The 16699-nt window shown below is 42.0% G+C and overlaps 1 protein-coding gene across 2 annotated transcripts in view; it reads left to right on the top strand.

Moving 5' to 3' along the window:
* Nucleotides 1–16278, top strand: part of LRCH1 (leucine rich repeats and calponin homology domain containing 1) — a 215353-nt gene extending 199075 nt beyond the window's left edge. The window contains exon 19 of one of the 2 annotated variants that reach the window (XM_052649958.1): nucleotides 15698–16278. In XM_052649958.1, coding sequence (XP_052505918.1) covers nucleotides 15698–15808 — 111 coding nt within the window. In that variant the 3' untranslated portion in view covers nucleotides 15809–16278. Of the gene's footprint in view, nucleotides 1–7211; nucleotides 8230–15697 lie in introns of those variants that run through there. The other variant, XM_052649957.1, reaches the window with a different exon arrangement.
* Nucleotides 16279–16699: the final 421 nt, after the last annotated feature.

Here is a 16699-nt window from a genome sequence, read left to right on the forward strand (position 1 = left end):
TGTTTTCTTCTGTTTGGGGCCAATTCCCCAACTAAAGGGACAGCACCTGGAAGGCAAGGCATGAGTGTGAATGTAGAGGGTCTGTGAGCAGAGGGAGGCACTCTCGGGGTTCGGGATCAATTAGCCACGCCTGTGTCGTTAACTGGTTATGTGCCCAGGGGCGAGCCTGTGGCAGCCTAGAGCCCTTAAAGCCATTCGCTGAGAACTTTTGACACCTGCCTCATCTTCTTGAGTGCTCACTGTTGAGAATTAGAAGTATTTTATTCACCTACAATGAAGAAAATGAGGTCCAGAGAGGTTACACAATTTCCTAACCTCACGTTTGCAGCTGGGAGGCAGCAGAGCTGGCTTTTGAACCCAGGTCTGTCGGGTTCAAAAGCATCAAGCGCCTGCCTTCTTTCTGGCTTACGTGGAGGGTCCCTTTGATGGAGTTCCCTGCTCTGCAGACTGCAGGTGTTGGACTTAAGTGATAGATTAAGCCACGTTCTCCAGAGCCCTGGATTCTTTTTAAGGCCCCACCTGGGAGGCGAGGAAAGCCACTTGGGGAGGTTACGGATCATAACTGCTGCCTTGCTTCAGCTACAGCAGTTTCTCCCTTGCTTGTGGCACATACTGACTTTCCAGTTAAGAGTTCCTTTGGGGGACAAGTGTTCTCTTGCTAATTATAGTTTTAAAATCACTGAACCCTTAAGGTTTCTTTTAGCCAATAATCCATGGATGCTCTGCAGCCCTATGATTTCAGAATTGTTCCAGTTGCTTTCTGCCATCAGCTGCTCAGCTGCAGGAAAATTATCTCATGGAAATCTGGGAATTGGGAGATTTTGCTGGCTCCGTCCCAAAGACACCAGTAATGTTGATGCCAGTCAGACTGTGTGCTGTCTCTGACCTCTGGTGCAAGTGTTAACTTGATCTTGAACACAGGCTTACCCTTGGTGGGCTTCCAAGTTCTTCAGAATATACTCTCAATCACCAAAAATCTGACTTCAATTAAGCCTCCAGGTCATGAGGCATTTTGTGAACATATTGAGGCTTTCTTTGCCTTTTCTGAGTCATCTTGGTCATTCCTGGTCTCTGACCATGATGCAGAGAATTCACAGTTGGCTACTGGAGGGTTTCCAAGTTTATCCAAACTTAGGGCTATTTTGGGACTCTTACTAGTCTCAGGTCAAGAGAAATCTCTCATTTGTGAAGCATCAAAAATACTAGAAAATATTTTTTTTCTTACCAGGAATATTTCACCTTGATTTTTTGGGGTGGGGGTGTGGTTGGAGAGGGAGACACTGAAATCTTTATCTGGAGAAAGATCCTGTGGTCTCTTTGTCTGAGGGAAACAGCCTTATCTTTTTCTGAAAGATAGTGCCCTAGTCTCTCAGCCTGCTGGGAAGCACCCATGTCTGTGTCTGAAGAGAGAAACGGTGGTCTTTCTCTGAGAAAGGTCCCTTAAGTCTCTGAATGAGGGGAGACGCTCTGGTCTTTCCTGGGAGAAGTCTGCGGGGGAGACACCCTGGCCTCTCTCTGGGAAAAGCTACCCAGGTCTCTGTGGGGAGATGCCTTGGTCTTTTCTCTGGAGGAAGTTGCCTAGGACTCTGACTGAGAGGAGATGGCCTGGTTTTTCTGTGGGAGAAGTCACTCAGGTCTCTGAGGGGAGGCGCCCTGGTCTTTCCTAAAGAAGTTGCTCAGGTCTCTGAGGGGAGACGCCCTAGTTTTTCTCTGGGAGAAATTGCCCAGGTCTCCCTATGAGGAGAGATGCCCTGGTATTTCTCTGAGAGAAGTCACTTAGTTCTCTCTCTGAGGGGAGACACCCTGGTCTTTCTCTGGTAGACGTCATCCAACTCATTGTCTGAAGGGAGAAGCATCCTGGTCTTTCTCTGGTGGAAACCACATGGGTCTCTCTCTGAGGGGGACAGCCTGATCTTCTCTGGGAGAAGTCACCCAGCTCTCTGTCTGAGGAGAGATGCCCTGGTTTTTTCTCTGAAAGGAGTCACTTAGGTCTCTGATTAAACAGAGAAGTTCTGGTCTTTCCTGGGAGAAGTCGTTCAAGTCTTCGACTGAGGGGAGAAGCCTTGGTCTTTCTCTGGGAAAAGTCGCTCAGGTCCCTGAGGGGAGAAGGCCTGGTCTTTCTCCGGGAGAAGTTGCTCAGGTGTCTCTGTGAGCGGAGTCACCCTGGCTTTCCTTACGGAAGGAGTGCTTGGGTTTCTGAGGGGAGCCACCCTGGTCTTTCTCTGGGAGAAATCACTTAGGACTCTGAATGAGGGGAGAAGCCCTGGTCATCCCTGGGAGAAGTCACCCAGGCGTCTCTCTGAGTGGAGACACCCTGGTTTTTCTCTGGGAGAAGTTGCTTAGGTCTCTGAGGGGAGGCTCCCTGGTCATTCCTGGGAGAAATCACCCGACTCTCTGTCCAGGGGAGATGCCCTGGTTTTTCTCTGAGAGAAGTCACCCAGGCCTCTACATGAGGGGAGATGCCCTGCTCTTTTTTTCTGGAAAGAGTCCCTCAGGTCTCTGAGGGGAGATACCCTGGTCTTTCCCTGGGAGAAGTCCCTCAGGTCTCTGACTGAGGGGAGATGCCCTAGTTTTACTCTGGGAGAAGTCTTCCAGGTCTCTGACTGAGGGGAGACAGCCTGGTCTTTCTCTGGGACAAGCTGCTTGGGTCTCTGACAAGCGGAAAAGCCCTGGCCATTCCTAGGAGAAGTCGCCCAACTCACTGTATGAGGGGAGATTCCCTGGCCTTTTTCTGAGAGAAGTCTCTCAGGTGTCTGAGTGGAGATGTCCTGTTTTTGTTTCTTTTTTTTTAATTGAAGGAGTGCTTGGGTCTCTGACTGAGTGGAGACACCCTGGTCTTTCTCTGGGAGAAGTTGCTCAGGTCTCTGTTTGAGGGGAGAAGCCCTGGTCTTTTTCTGAGAAATCACTCACATTTCTTCTGAGCAAAGAAAACTTATTCTTTCTCTGGGTCAAGACACTCAGATCTCTGACTGAAAGGAGATGCCCTGTTCTTTTTCCGAGAGAAGTAGCTCAAGTCTCAGTCTGAGGGGAGAAACCCTGTTTTCTCCTGGGAAAGAACAGGTCTCTGTCAGGTGTCTGTCCAAGGTGAGACTCCCTGGTCTTTCTTGAGAGAAGTTGCCAGATTTTCTGAGGGGATTGCCCTGGTCTTTTTCTGAGAGGAGTTGCCCAGGTTTCTGTCTGAGGAAGGAACCCTTGGTCATGTTGAGAATGGACACGTTGTTTTCTGTCTCTCCAATTTAAATGAGAAACCTTGGCCTCCAACCTCTTTGTGGACCAAGGTCCTTCATTTAACAGACTTGCTCTCTTTAGAGGAAGAAGGAACTTAGAATTAAATGCACCTAGCTGCCTAGCGCTTCCTATTCATTACTAACTCCAGGGAGGAAATAGGGAAGAGTATTAGGGCAGCAACTCCACGTACTGTACAGGGCCTCTGCCTGCCTGGGCAGCACAGAGGCCAGGGGTCCTTGCTGGACTGTGGGAGGGGAATGTTTTCATTCCATGTCCACAGGGCAAGTCACTTGGTGTCAGTCCTCTGCCTCAGGCAGATGAGTTAAAAATAAAATCCTAAAATATACTGAGAAGCTAACGATGACTGTGTTGATACAAATGGAATTATGATTGAGTCTTCTTGTCAGTACCTTTCATATTTGTATTTTTTTTACTTTTATATGAGGTATTATTTTTGAAAATAATTGTAAAACCTTTCCTACTTTACACCTGTTTTGAGGGTTTAGGACACTATACTTATAAAAGTGATCTGAAATTTTTAATTGAAACACATTTTATACATTGACGCTACCTTTTTTGTTTGTTTTAATCTTAAAATAGGAGATATGAGTTCCTTTGCCTCTTTGAGCCCGATGCCTCTTTTCTTCCCCAAATCAATGACTTTAGTGTCAATTTAAATCCTAACTAATAAACACTTTGGAGGGGTGGTGAGATTCTTATTATAAGCTTTATGTTTGTATTTGCATTGATTATCTCTGAGGTTGGATAACCAAAGGTGCAGGCCCCTGATTATACACCTGATTATATTAAAATCAGTTTTTAAATTCATAATTTATTAAATAAAGCTAATCTCTAGCTTAGAAAACCAGTCATCCCTTAATAGTTAGTAGGTGTTTATCACCGTTCATGTAAGAATCCTCTCCCACTGGGTGTCTCCTGGTGGCAGAACGAAGTCTGGTCAGTGGTCTGACAGCCTTTCAGATGTACATGGTTGAAAATAAATATTTTATTCCAAAAGCTTAAAATTACATTTCTAGATAAATTATCATACCAATGTTAGAGTTACTCTCTAAGTGCATAAAATTGGTGGTTAGTTCTCATATCTGGGGAAAACTCTGGAAACCTTTTCCTAATTCACTCTGCCAAATTATACCTTGTCAATTAAGACTTTAAATTTTCAGAATAACCATCAACGTTCCTGTGCTATGATATTTTAGATTCAAAGTACTTTGTATTAATAAGTATACTGCCTTTAAAGTTAAATGTAAATAAACAATATATTCTAAATTTCTTAGGATTTAGTCTGTTACACTCAGAATGTCTGTAAATTAAACCTTTTGCCAGATCCATCTACATATCTGTTTATATCTGTAGTATTTTGGGGAACCTGAATTAATCTTTAATAGTAATTTTAGCTACACACATGTTGCCTTGTATCAGAATCAGTTAACCTCTAGTAATGGTGATTTCTGTTCACTATAATGGAAATTAGTATTTGCATTTGCCTCTGGGGACTCTTGAGTGTATTAACTATGTTTTTCAAACACCTTGCAATAATTACTAGTGCTCTGTAAATATATGGTGGAATTTGGCCTCTTTAAATTTCCTTCTCTTTTAGTGCTTTCTGATTTTAATTATAAGAAAAAATAAAGCATAATCTGTAAGTCCCTCTTATTAAAACTGAAATTGGGGAAGCACAAGGGTTGGAAAACTCCCAGGTTCTCCTGGCAATTTCAGCCCTGGTTCCCGTCATGGCATCCTTGAGGGACTGATTTGATGGCTGTTAGCTGTGTGACTTGGGTGGAAGCAGAGGTGCCCGTACTCCACCCATTATGATTTTTGCCTGTCAGCCAATCTTAGACCCATGCCTTTTTCTTCAGAGATTGTGATTTAATTTAAACCACCCGCCACAGATTGGCTAAAAACAGCTCTACCCATCATATCTAAATAAAACCCAGAATCTGTGGCATCATGAAAATTATTTCCAGAATGAGAAGAATGGTCTGTGTTGCCCACCCATGTGAGAAGTGTACTGTTGGATAAATACACTGGCTACCATAGACTATCTGAGTTCTTTGATGGAGATGCAGGGAAGCAGACCAGACATTTTCCATAGGGTTCTGGGAAATGTATTGAAATACATAGTGGAGATATATACTGCTTTTACCCATGGAAATACCACTTTTGTGACAATCACATTTCAATGTGCATATGCCTTCTGTCTTATGTTCGTTTTGTTCAGAGTTCACTGATTAAGCACAACGTTGCAATAGAAAATTGTTATTGCAATAGGAAGCTACTTCTCCTAGATGTTTCCCCAACTGTTAATTCTTGACTCCATCACTGTCCTAGTGAAATACATTCTATTAGTAGCCTGGTGGTTCAGATGGTAAAGAATCTGCCTGCAATGCAGGAGACCTGGGTTCAATCCCTGGGTCAGGAAGATCCCCTGGAGAAGGGAATGGCAACACACTCCAGTGTTCTTGTCTGGAGAATCCCATGGACAAAGGAGCCTGGCGAGCTACAGTCCATGGGGTTGCAAAGAGTCAGACATGACTGAGCAAGTAACACACATACAGTAGCTGTTTTAATTCTTGAGAAAATAGCAGTGCTGACTTGATTCCTCCTAATGCACTGAGAAAAGATGCATGATCCGAATAGATGTAACATGATTTGTTAATTTCCTTAAACGTCTTTTGTTGAGAGTATCTCTACCTTCATAAATTAAGATTGGGAGGCTTATAATCTTATTCAACCCATTTACACTGAGTTTGCCTCCTTATCAGGGGGCATCAAGCTAACTTCAGAATATATGAGAAAGACATAGTCTTTTAGAATCATCTTTCAGTTGCTCTGTGATTTGCCTCTGCTTAGCAGTGATGCTAAAACAGAGGGCAATGTTGTTGCAAAGTATATCATAAAATATATATTATATATATATATTTAAATGCTTTGCCTAATTTGGACATAAAGCTGCATTTATGAAATATATTACAAATATTTTCAAATATTTTCTTTTTCAGTTTGGAAACAAAACTAGAACTTTGGTTTCATACCAACATATCAATTATAATTTTTAAGTTGAAACTGTGGTCAGGAATTCAGGGTATCAGAAAACCATTTTTTTTTCTTGAGAGCAGTAGGGATCCAGAGGTCAACTCAAGACTCAGCACCTAATTTTTGCGTTTAGTTGAGAAAGGAAGAGTTTTGCCTCCTTGCATGGTGACTGTCACGTAGACAAAACCTGAAGGTTTGTGCCCCAACCATACCTGTTTAGTGGTGAAGAAATTTATATAATAATGCTATGCAGGAATGTACTATTATTTAACTGCAGATCTAAGAAGCTCTGCTAGGCTTTTGGTTTATGTCAGTAGCAAAAATGTGAAATTTAATGTACTTCTGGGGCACATGTAGGGATATAATTAGAACTAGCAATGCCCAGAGTTTATCAGTAATTCTAAAAGAAAAACAAATTAGGTGCATTCATTACCTTTCAGAGAGAAATACTTTATATTCAGTCTTCATAGACCAGGATAAAAAATGCATTAAGAGAATGGTGAAGAAAGGGCTTAAATTTTAAAGTTTATATTTTTCCCTTTAGTAAGGTGAAGGCCTAAATGTGTCCCAGGTGAAAAGCTCTTATTTTAATGCCATTGTTGACTTATGAGAACACTTGAATATTAAAACTCTTTGAATACCAGAATGACATATAAATTACAGAACATTCTATTCCTCATTAGCAAGATTGGGGGTAAAGAATTTCTTTGTCCTATTTGCATAGAAGTCCTTGGGTATGCTGCTTTTCTTTTGTAATAAAAAAAAAAAAAAACTTTGGTGAAACGGTTTTTACCTGCTTGAAATAAGGGGTTACTCTTGCCATTTGCTAGTTAAGTAAAAACGTGTGCTTCTTTCCAGCCATTGTTCTGTGTATTTTTAATTGTATGCACTGTCTCTTTCTGTTCTGATGGCTGCCCTCGGAATAGGCTGACCTCTGCTCTCCGTATGACATCCTGCAGTTGGATTTTCGTCACATTCGAAAGACTGTTGACACTCTGCTGGCACTTGGGGAGAAACCCCCACAACCAACTTCTGCCCTCCGCTCCAGGGACCTTATAAGCTTCTGTCTTGTCCATATTCTCTTTATAGTGCTGATCTATATCACTTACCGCTGGAATGCTCTGCCTCCGTAACGCCTGCATGTGCATCCTTACGCTCTGGTCTGTGCCCTGCTCTGTGGCAGGGTCCTTCCTCCCTCTGAGCCTTGGCCTTGCAAACTTCCATCCCTGTCATCTCTTCAGTAATCTCAAGTTTTGAAGCTGAACGTTTATACATCAGATTTTCCAGAAGCACAAACTTTATAGACTGCGGTTCGCATTAAATAATTTCACTTGCTGAGAGACAGTGAGGACTCGGTGTACCCACAGCTCGTGTTTCCTTGTCCATGTAGTGCCAGCAGCAGTGCTATGCAGGGCCTCTTCTCTCTCCCAGTGGGCTTTGCTGCCCTGGGTAGAGCGGAAGAAGTTTCCAGAACAGGAGCAAAGGGGATTTAGCGTATGAAAATCTTCCCATTGGGTCAGTATTGAAGCTGAATCCTAATTCGGGATTGGGCAGTTGAGCTGTAGAGGGGCTGCCTTGCTAAGAAGACAGAAAGCAAGCATTTGGGGTCCAATTTGGTCTATAAAAATCTTTAATAATAACCACTGTTGACCAAGTTGAAAATTACCATCTGGAAAATGACTGCTTTGCTGGCTGTCCACTTGGCTTCCTCCCTGCTTCCTGCAGCGGGAGCTGTGAAGGGCATCAGGGAGGGTGACCGTCCACTTCCACCCTGAGAGAGCCCCTCTGCCCTGCTGCATGAGAGCTGTGCTGAAGGGTCGATGGGGAGAAGGGGGCTCACACTGTCAGAGTGCCCCCTGGAGGATCCACTGCACACCACTCTTTCTGTATATTTTTACTTATTCCTTGTTTGGTCTACTCTGAGGCTCTTAGAAAGGATTTTCCAGAAGGGATTTCTATTTTTAAATAATATAATGGGTCATTTTGCTTTTTTTTTTTTTTTTGCTACATCACATCGTAACTTCAAGTCTAGAATGTGATGGATTTGACAGTATTTATTTCCAAATAAAGCCATGAGTCATGGAATATTCTTGGTCCTGGGGCTTGGGTTACTATGGTAGGAGCCAATGAGATTGCTTTTATTTTAGAAGAATGTAGTTTCTCCAGTGACTTGAAATTTCCATTTAACCTTTGATTTCCAGTGACATTAGCAAGCTACTTCTATATTTAATAAACTTAAAGGATTATATGTTAATTATTATATCTGCTTTCAGAAGAATGTTATCAGTTTGTAATTAAAGAAAAAGACATTGTGATCTTATCTAGACCAAGATATTCCTGGTTTGGGGATGTCATTTTATAATACGAGAAGGCCCTGCTCCAAGGTGAAGACAGACTCCCCAGTGCTTCAATTTACGTCCGGCTGCCAAATATCTTTTCTTAGGTTGGGTGGAGGGGGAGAATGGAGTTCACTTCCTCAAGATAAATTTCTGAATTTACTCAGATAGAAGCAGTATTTATAGATGGCTACTAAGAAGATAATTTTATTTTTCTGAACATTTCCATGAATCTAGGGGAACTTGAGAATGTGGAAAACTGACATAGTTAGAAGAATATATTTTATGAAGATGCTTTGTTGGTAAATCAGATCAGATTTTCTAACAGGAGACAGTCTTTACATGGTAATATCTTGAGTTAACTGAGCCTTTCCCTCCTGATTTTGTGTTGATTGGTGAAATACGGGGTGTGTGGAAGTTGTCTAATTCACATCGGTTGTGTAATAAGTAACCTGCAGATGTACTGAATTGCCTTTGGTGCTGTCTTGTACTCATTAACTTGTAACACAATAAAATCCCTTTGTACAATGTCTAACGAGCACCATGAGCCAAAAGTTGTTAATAAACACATTTTGGGTGATAAATCCAAGTTTTTAATCAGCCCATCAATATATTAATTTGTGCACCCCCAGAGTTACACTCAGCACGTAATGTCCAGCTCTGCAGTGCGTTGAGACTTCCCTTCCACGGTCATAGCTCTTTGGTTTTTTTCTTCTTAATTAGGGTGGGGGCACAGAGGAAGAAGAGAGATGACCTACTGGGTGGCCACCTGAAATAAAATTCTGTCAATAAAACCTAGCACAATCCCATGAGAGCAGATTTAATTTTCGACACTGACCTGACATCATTCTTTGGCTGCATTCCTTTTTCAGTTCTGGCTTCCGAAGTAGTTTTTTGGAGGCGCTTTCATTTCTTGGGTCCTTAATGCATCTGTACCCTAATGTGCTGCTCCTCTGGGGATCTGTTAGATGGTATTTTTTTTTTTCATCAAATAGTCTGGTAACAAGCAGAACACAATTAATTTAGCCCTCTAGGCAAAACTTGGAATGAACTCTCTTGCCCATTACTGTTCATTTCTATTCAGAATATTATTAAACCTCCCCGTGGTTCTTCCCCCAGGTACCCACGCACCAGCTCACATGCTAGCATGGTGCCTGCCACTGCCATATAACTAGGGATACTTGGTCAACCCACTTGTTATCTGAGAGGTGGTTGGGGATTTAGTTGTGATTTATATATGCATACTAAATCTTCCTTTCACAAGAAAGACTTGTATTTTTTTTAGTTATTTCCTTCTAATACCAGATAAAAACGATCAAGTATTTATTTACACATCCTTTTGAAATAGATCTATTTGAAATAGAAACTTCTCTTTCTCCAGTTCTTCCAGTCGGTGGCAACTTGCCACTCAGTGTCGGGATTTCCAAAATCTGTGACACTAAGTGAGTTCTATTAGTTTGTCCTACTTATGGATTTGTGGTTCCTAGGTAGCTCACTGCCCTTGGGAAGAAACACTTAAAAACGGTGCTGATGAAAGGGGCCCACAGAACTCCAAAACAAAACCACTGAGTAGGATTTTCATCACTGAGTAGATAAGTAAAGGCACTCACAAATAAAGGCCAATTATTTGTGAGTAAGAAATTAAATTTAGTGTATGGTGGCCAGGGTTATGTCTCTCAATTCCATGCTGGTCTCTATTATAAGGAGAAAGGATGTTTTACCTACAGGGTAAATGTAATGGACAGTAAATTAAAATTTTATGATTTTGAAAATGGTTCTGGATTAGGTAAAAAAATATTTTAACGGGATTTTATTTCAGGAGATTTAAGTTTTTTAAAACATGTATTGAATTTGTGCAATACTGTTTCTGTTTTATGTTTGGGATTTTGGGCCACGTGGCATGTGGGTTTTTAAAATTTGGCTTCAGATTTTGAAATTAGTTCTCAATAAATAATCAGGTATATAGAATGTTTGCTTTTTCCCTTCAGACTATCAGGATCCCGTTCTGTGGCTTTTTCTCTGGATTTTGTTTGCGATTGTGTTCATTCATTCACTCTTCAGATATTGAATGAAGATTGTGCAGCACCCTACCTTGGCAATAAAAAGGTTAACCATGACACGTGACTTTGTCTTAAAAAAAACTTACATTCTAGACTGGGAGTTGGTGAACTTTTTCTGTAAAATGCCAGTAAATATTTTAGGCTCTGTGGGCTAAACCCTATCTTTAGGACTCCCCGGCTCAGCTGCTATAGTATGAAAGCTGCCACAGATGACGCATAAATGTGTCTCAATAAAACTTTATTTACAAAAACAGACCACGGGCTGGACTGGCTTACAGGTTTTTGGACCCTATATAGTGGACTTAGTGGACAACTGAAGAGGAATTCAATGGATAAGTTTCTGTGATAGGTCAGGTACAGGATTCTGTATGTGAAACACATAGACGAGGGGGACTGACCCAGATGAGAGTGTGTGGTCTTTGAAGCCTTTCTAGAACCATGATGTCTACACTGAAGCCTTAAAGATGTGTAGGAATAGCCAGGTGAAGGGGGTATGGTTTAGAAGCATGAGAGAAGGGGTGGATATGTATAGAAAACAAACATTCTAGACAGTAGCTGGGCTGGAAAACAGAGAACCAAATGAAAAGTTGACAAGAAATTCTCTCGGTCTAGAAGCGGTTGACATGATCTGTGTTTCACGTCGGAGGAAGCAGCCCCTCCGAGTTCTCACGTGGCAGAGCAGGAACTGAGGTTCTCTTACCCACGCAGACAGTTTCAAGGTTCAATCATTTAGTGCCAAGACTTTACGTTTTAGCAACAGACTGAACCACATGAAATGTGCTGCCTGGGTGACTTCATTTTGTCTAGTGGGTGGCCTGGCAGGAGGCAACGTGCTTCTTGGGGAGCGTAAGAAACTAGAGAAAGAGGAGAGCCAGGTAGGGACAGCGATCCGCCTGCTCCCACGAGGCATTTTCTGCGAGAACAAGACGTCTGTCGCTCACTACAAAGGAAACTAAGTGAGCTAACCAGCAGAGCTAACGCCTTTCCTGTGTTGAGTGTTCTCTCATGCCCACCTGATGCTGAATTTGGTGCGACTTACCTAGAGAGAACTCCAAGGGGCCAGGGGCCGTTTCCTGTCTCCTGGACACAGACGGAACATACTCATTTCTCAGTCAAGGACCTTGGGGGAAGCAACATGATGTTGTGGAAGGGGCCGCTTCTGTAAGATGAGACACGAGTTCAAATCCTACTTTACCTACTGTGTGACTGCAGCCAACTTAAACTCTCTACATCTCCATTTTCTCCTCTGTAAAGCAGAATATTCTGTTTATTGGATTGGCCAAAAAGTTCATTCAGATTTTTCCATATGCTGTTACAGAAAAACCCAATACCTCTCAGAGTTGTCAAAAAGAGGAAAGTAAAAAAAGCAACGTAAATCTATAGCATTGGGACCAGACCTATAGGAGGTACCCCAGAAGTCTTGCAGAGTTGTAGGTGAATCTTTATGGCTCACCTGCCTTTTTCAGCCCTACTTGTTGTGGCTCAGAAGAGGGATGGGTGAAGGGATAAGAGTGAATAATTGTTTCACGATTGGACAAACAATGCAAAGGATAGGATGAGTTCTTCAGAGTATTTGCATGCAGGATACTACTTTATGATTCTGCTCTGTGCTTTGAAAAGAAACAGCAAAGGAGAGCAGTCTGCTACTACATTCTCAATGGAAGCCGTTCATCTCCTCTAACAAGGAGATTTTTGTGCATTTAAACCCAGTGTAAATGTTCACCTCTCACTCTTTTAAGTTTATTACACAGGTTAAGGTGAAATCATTTCCCATCCAGCTATAAATTCACAGCAATTCCTTCCCATCACAACGTCTATAGGGATTCCCTCCCTGTGGGATATGCAGTGATAGGACTAGTGTGACCGAAATGGCCTTCTGGCCACCCTTGAAGCGCCTCCGTATTTCTGGCAGACTCGTCCTGTCAACCAGCACCTCAGGTTGTAATTCACATCAGAGATATCCTCCTAGTCCTGTAATAGAATAACTACAACTTCTGATTGTTTTTATGAGGTTTCTATGATCTGATGCTTGTCTTCCTGGGTACCTCCAACCCCATAATGTAATCGGAGGGCACCTCAGGGATTCTTAGAAAGTCTAAATGAAAAGAGAAAGCCAGAAAGGATGCAAGGGGTACCTTTTGTATCTTCTGTTTGCTCCTTGTCACCACCTGCAAGGGTGGAAGGAAGAATCTTGAACTCTATGGGAGGACTTTGAGCTCACTTGGTGTGTGACAATTCCAGTGTCCTGTCAGCAGGCAGCCAGGGCCTCATATCTTCCCATCCTGTTTCCCTGGAGCCCCAGCCCTTCCCAAGCATGACTTCTATCTTGGAAACTCAACTCTGCAGACACTGGAGCCATCACTCATCAGTGGAACTGGGCAGTCACTGATGGAGACATACAGCTCATGCAGGACTCAGGACAGCCCTGCTGAAGCCATGTTGCACACAGAGGTTAGGCTTTGTCCAACTATTAGTTGTAGAATTCAAGAATATTTGCTGCTAAACATAGGTGAACACTGAGGATAAGATGCAAAATATCTTGTTCAAAATGCCTTGGGCAAATCCCTTGTTTTTAAACTTCTATTCATGTTCCTTCCTCAGTGCTTTATTGATTTCTTAGTGTTTTTTTGCAATGATTTGTTGAGCTTATGTGCCAATATAATCCCTTTGTAATTTGATACAGCTGATTTTTTTAGTTTGTTGTTTATCCTTTAATTGAGTATTTGTTTTTAGATACACAGGAGCTTTACACTTTCAGGTGATCAGTTGTTTTTATCTTTTGTGATTTGGGTATCACATTTTCATCCCCATCTGCTTTTCAGAGAAAATATTAAATACATACCTATATTTGATTGGAAGGAGTGTTTGGGGATTTTTTTTTTTTAACTTTTCAATTCATCTCAAATTGTTCTTGGCATCTGGTATAAAGTGAAGATTTCTTTTTTTCCCAAGGAATTCCTTGCACCAGGAGCTTAACCATAATTAGTAGGCATTTATAATTTCCTGCTTGGATTCTGTGGAAACCATAAGAATGAGGAAAATACATTCCTGTCCCTGTGGTATTAGTCTTAGCAATGAAATGAGATTCACAAGCCATGGCAAACAGGTGTTGGGCGCACACTGGCCTCAGGCTGTGGTGCAAGGAGCAATCCACTGTGGCCTAGGGCCCAGTTCATAACTTGGACAGAACCTCCTATTCTTTCTCAAGTTGACATTTGGCTACTAAGTTGGCGAGCAGCATAAGCTTGCCTCTCCACCAAACACAACATTGATGATGACAACATAATCCTATTTGATACACACCAGCTGCTTGAAATAACTGTTCAAATTGTGTTTTAAAGAATCAGCTGTTTTATATTGACAAATAGCCATTACTTAAAGCCCAGAGTCAGAGTTTGAGACACTCTGAAGTTTACTGTAAGTTGGGGAAGTGAGAGGGATGGGGGATGCTAAGACTGCGAGATTAGAATCTACAGACATTTCGAGGTTGTGGAACAGGTTCTTGCATGTGTCTTTTAAAGATCTTTTTAAGAGCAGAATGCCTGTACTTGGGATAACTTAATGGAGATTCCTGCATTGAGGCAACAGGAAGATCTGGTTCCTCCAGGAAAAGTCACGTGAAAGGAAGCAGTTCTGACCAGTGACCCCAGTTGGCTTCAAGTTAAACACTGTGTCCACCACCTGGGGCTTAATACAGCTTTCATTTCAACTCTTCTTAAAAACAGTGGCCACTGAGAAAGGAAAAAAAAACCAATAATATGCATATATTAACGCATATATGTGAAGTACAGACGAGTGGTACAGATGGACCTATTAATTGCAGGGCAGGAATAGAGACGTAGGCAGGGAGAAGGGACATGGACACTGCGTGGAAGGGAAGGGTGGGATGAACTGGGAGATGAGGGTTGACATAGAAACACTACCATGTGTGAAATAGCGAGTGCGAGTCTGCCGTACAGCACCAGGAGCTCGGCTTGGTGCTCTGTGATGTCCTAGAAGGGTGGGAGGGAGGGGCTATATACACAGACATGCGGCAGATTCACTCTGTTGTACAGCAGAAATTAACACAACGCTGTAATGCAGTGATACTCCAGTTTGGGAAAAAAAGTGGTTACTGGACTGTGGAGAACACACCATCTTCGGGTACATGAGAGGGAGTGTTTGCTGTGGAGTCATTTCCCCGTCAGGCAGACAGTCTCTGGAAGGAGATTCCCTTGTATGGTATTAGCCCAGGGTCAAACGACAGAAGTATAAAAGTATTTTGTCTTTGCTCTTTTGTAAACCGTCAGTTGAGCATGCAGGGTGCTACACACAGGGAGTGAGTCGCCTTGATTATCTTCCTTGAGTAGGATGTGCTGGACATTTCCCAAGAGCAAAAATACAGCGTGAGAAAGTAGCAGGACATTTGTGTCTTTGACAGTTTTATAAGAGTCTTAAAAGGGAGGCTATTAAAGGCTGTGGTTAAAATTACTTATTTATAAGGCTGTTTGCAAACTGTGAGAAAGGATGCCTCCATTCCAGAGATCATGGGAAATAAAATGAACTAACTCAAGATTAATGGCCAGTTTAAAAAAAGATTTGTAAAGGTTTATGGTCAGTAGAACCTTGTGTGGTCTGTATAAATGAGTATTCAAGTTCCCTTAAAATGTGTGAGAGGCTGTCTGCAACTTTGCTTTGTAAGAGTATAAGCTAATATGTTTCTGGTGGGTGGTTTCCAACTGTATGTAGCTCAGTTATTTAGTGTCAAGGATTTTTTTTTTAATGTTTAGATCTTTTGCACATTTCAGGATGCCTGGAAGTCTTTCTAGAGCAACCCTCACTTGTGGAAAAAAATCATTCTTTTCTTTGCCAACACAGATAAGGTCTTTGTAATGGGTTGAAAGCTAGGGAGAGAGCAGTCTGAGGTGATCGAATAGGCAGACGACAGAGCTCGACTTAACTCCTCTCAGTGGTGTCTCGAGGTTTTATCATGAGATTCCAGTCATCTAAAAATCAATGCTTTGTTCTTCCTTTTAGGAGAAACTGTGTCTACCCCATCACATCCTTGAAGAGAAAGGCCTGGTCAAAGTGGGCATTACTGTTCAAGCATTGCTAGACGTAACTGTAACAAAGGCTCTGTTCACATGAGAACAACTCCCTCCTTTGGGTCCCGCTTGTCTGGTCAGAGACCCTGGACTCTGCTCTCAGCACCTGTCCTGTCCCCCCCACCCTCCCCCTCCCTGCTCGTCAGTTCCCCAACTCGAGTTGAATTGACGGAAGAACATGAGAGAAGATTTCCTACCTTTCGTAACTGACTCCGACATTAAGGTGAGACAGGTAATTACCTAAAACCCATGAGGGAGCTGGTTGTGAAGAACAGAGCAGCGCATCAATGCCTTCTACAGCCTCCTTCATCCCTTCCATGCTCATCCACAGCCATTACCAAGACACCAAGCACAACCGTTTTGCAGCAAGATGCATTTGTTTTTATTAAAACCAAACACATTGTGTATTTCGTGGGGGAGGGGGTGGAGGGAATGAAACTCAATCAGGTTTTTCGCCACCAAATTTTTCAAGAAGTTTCTTGAGACCATTGCCTTTAAAAAAAAAAAACTATTTTCGACATACAAAATATTTATATAAATATTATTTATTAGTGAGTTGTTATTCATCCTTTGGATGCAAATTGTAAACTAGGAAACTATTTTATTACTGCTTTTTTGTGGTTAAACACTTTATTTTAATATTATAAATATTGAGTTATTTTCTATCCTCTTTGGTGTGCAAGTAGTTCCAGGTCTCCATAGTCATGTTTTCTGATGTATATGACTCAAAAAAAAATTTAAGCAAAAAAAGCAGGTGCTTCTGTGACAAGAACTGTTTTCTGGGGAGCCATTATTTACACTTTGGTTTATGGAACATTGGTCTTATTTATATTTCTGCATTCCATCCAGCTTCCTACATTCCAGCAGCCCTGTTGTCCCTTGATATAATGAACTGACTGAAATCAAGAGAGCACCCCGAAGTTATTTGTAAATA

This window comes from Budorcas taxicolor, chromosome 12 (genome assembly GCF_023091745.1).
Source record: "Budorcas taxicolor isolate Tak-1 chromosome 12, Takin1.1, whole genome shotgun sequence".
Taxonomy (NCBI): domain Eukaryota; kingdom Metazoa; phylum Chordata; class Mammalia; order Artiodactyla; family Bovidae; genus Budorcas; species Budorcas taxicolor.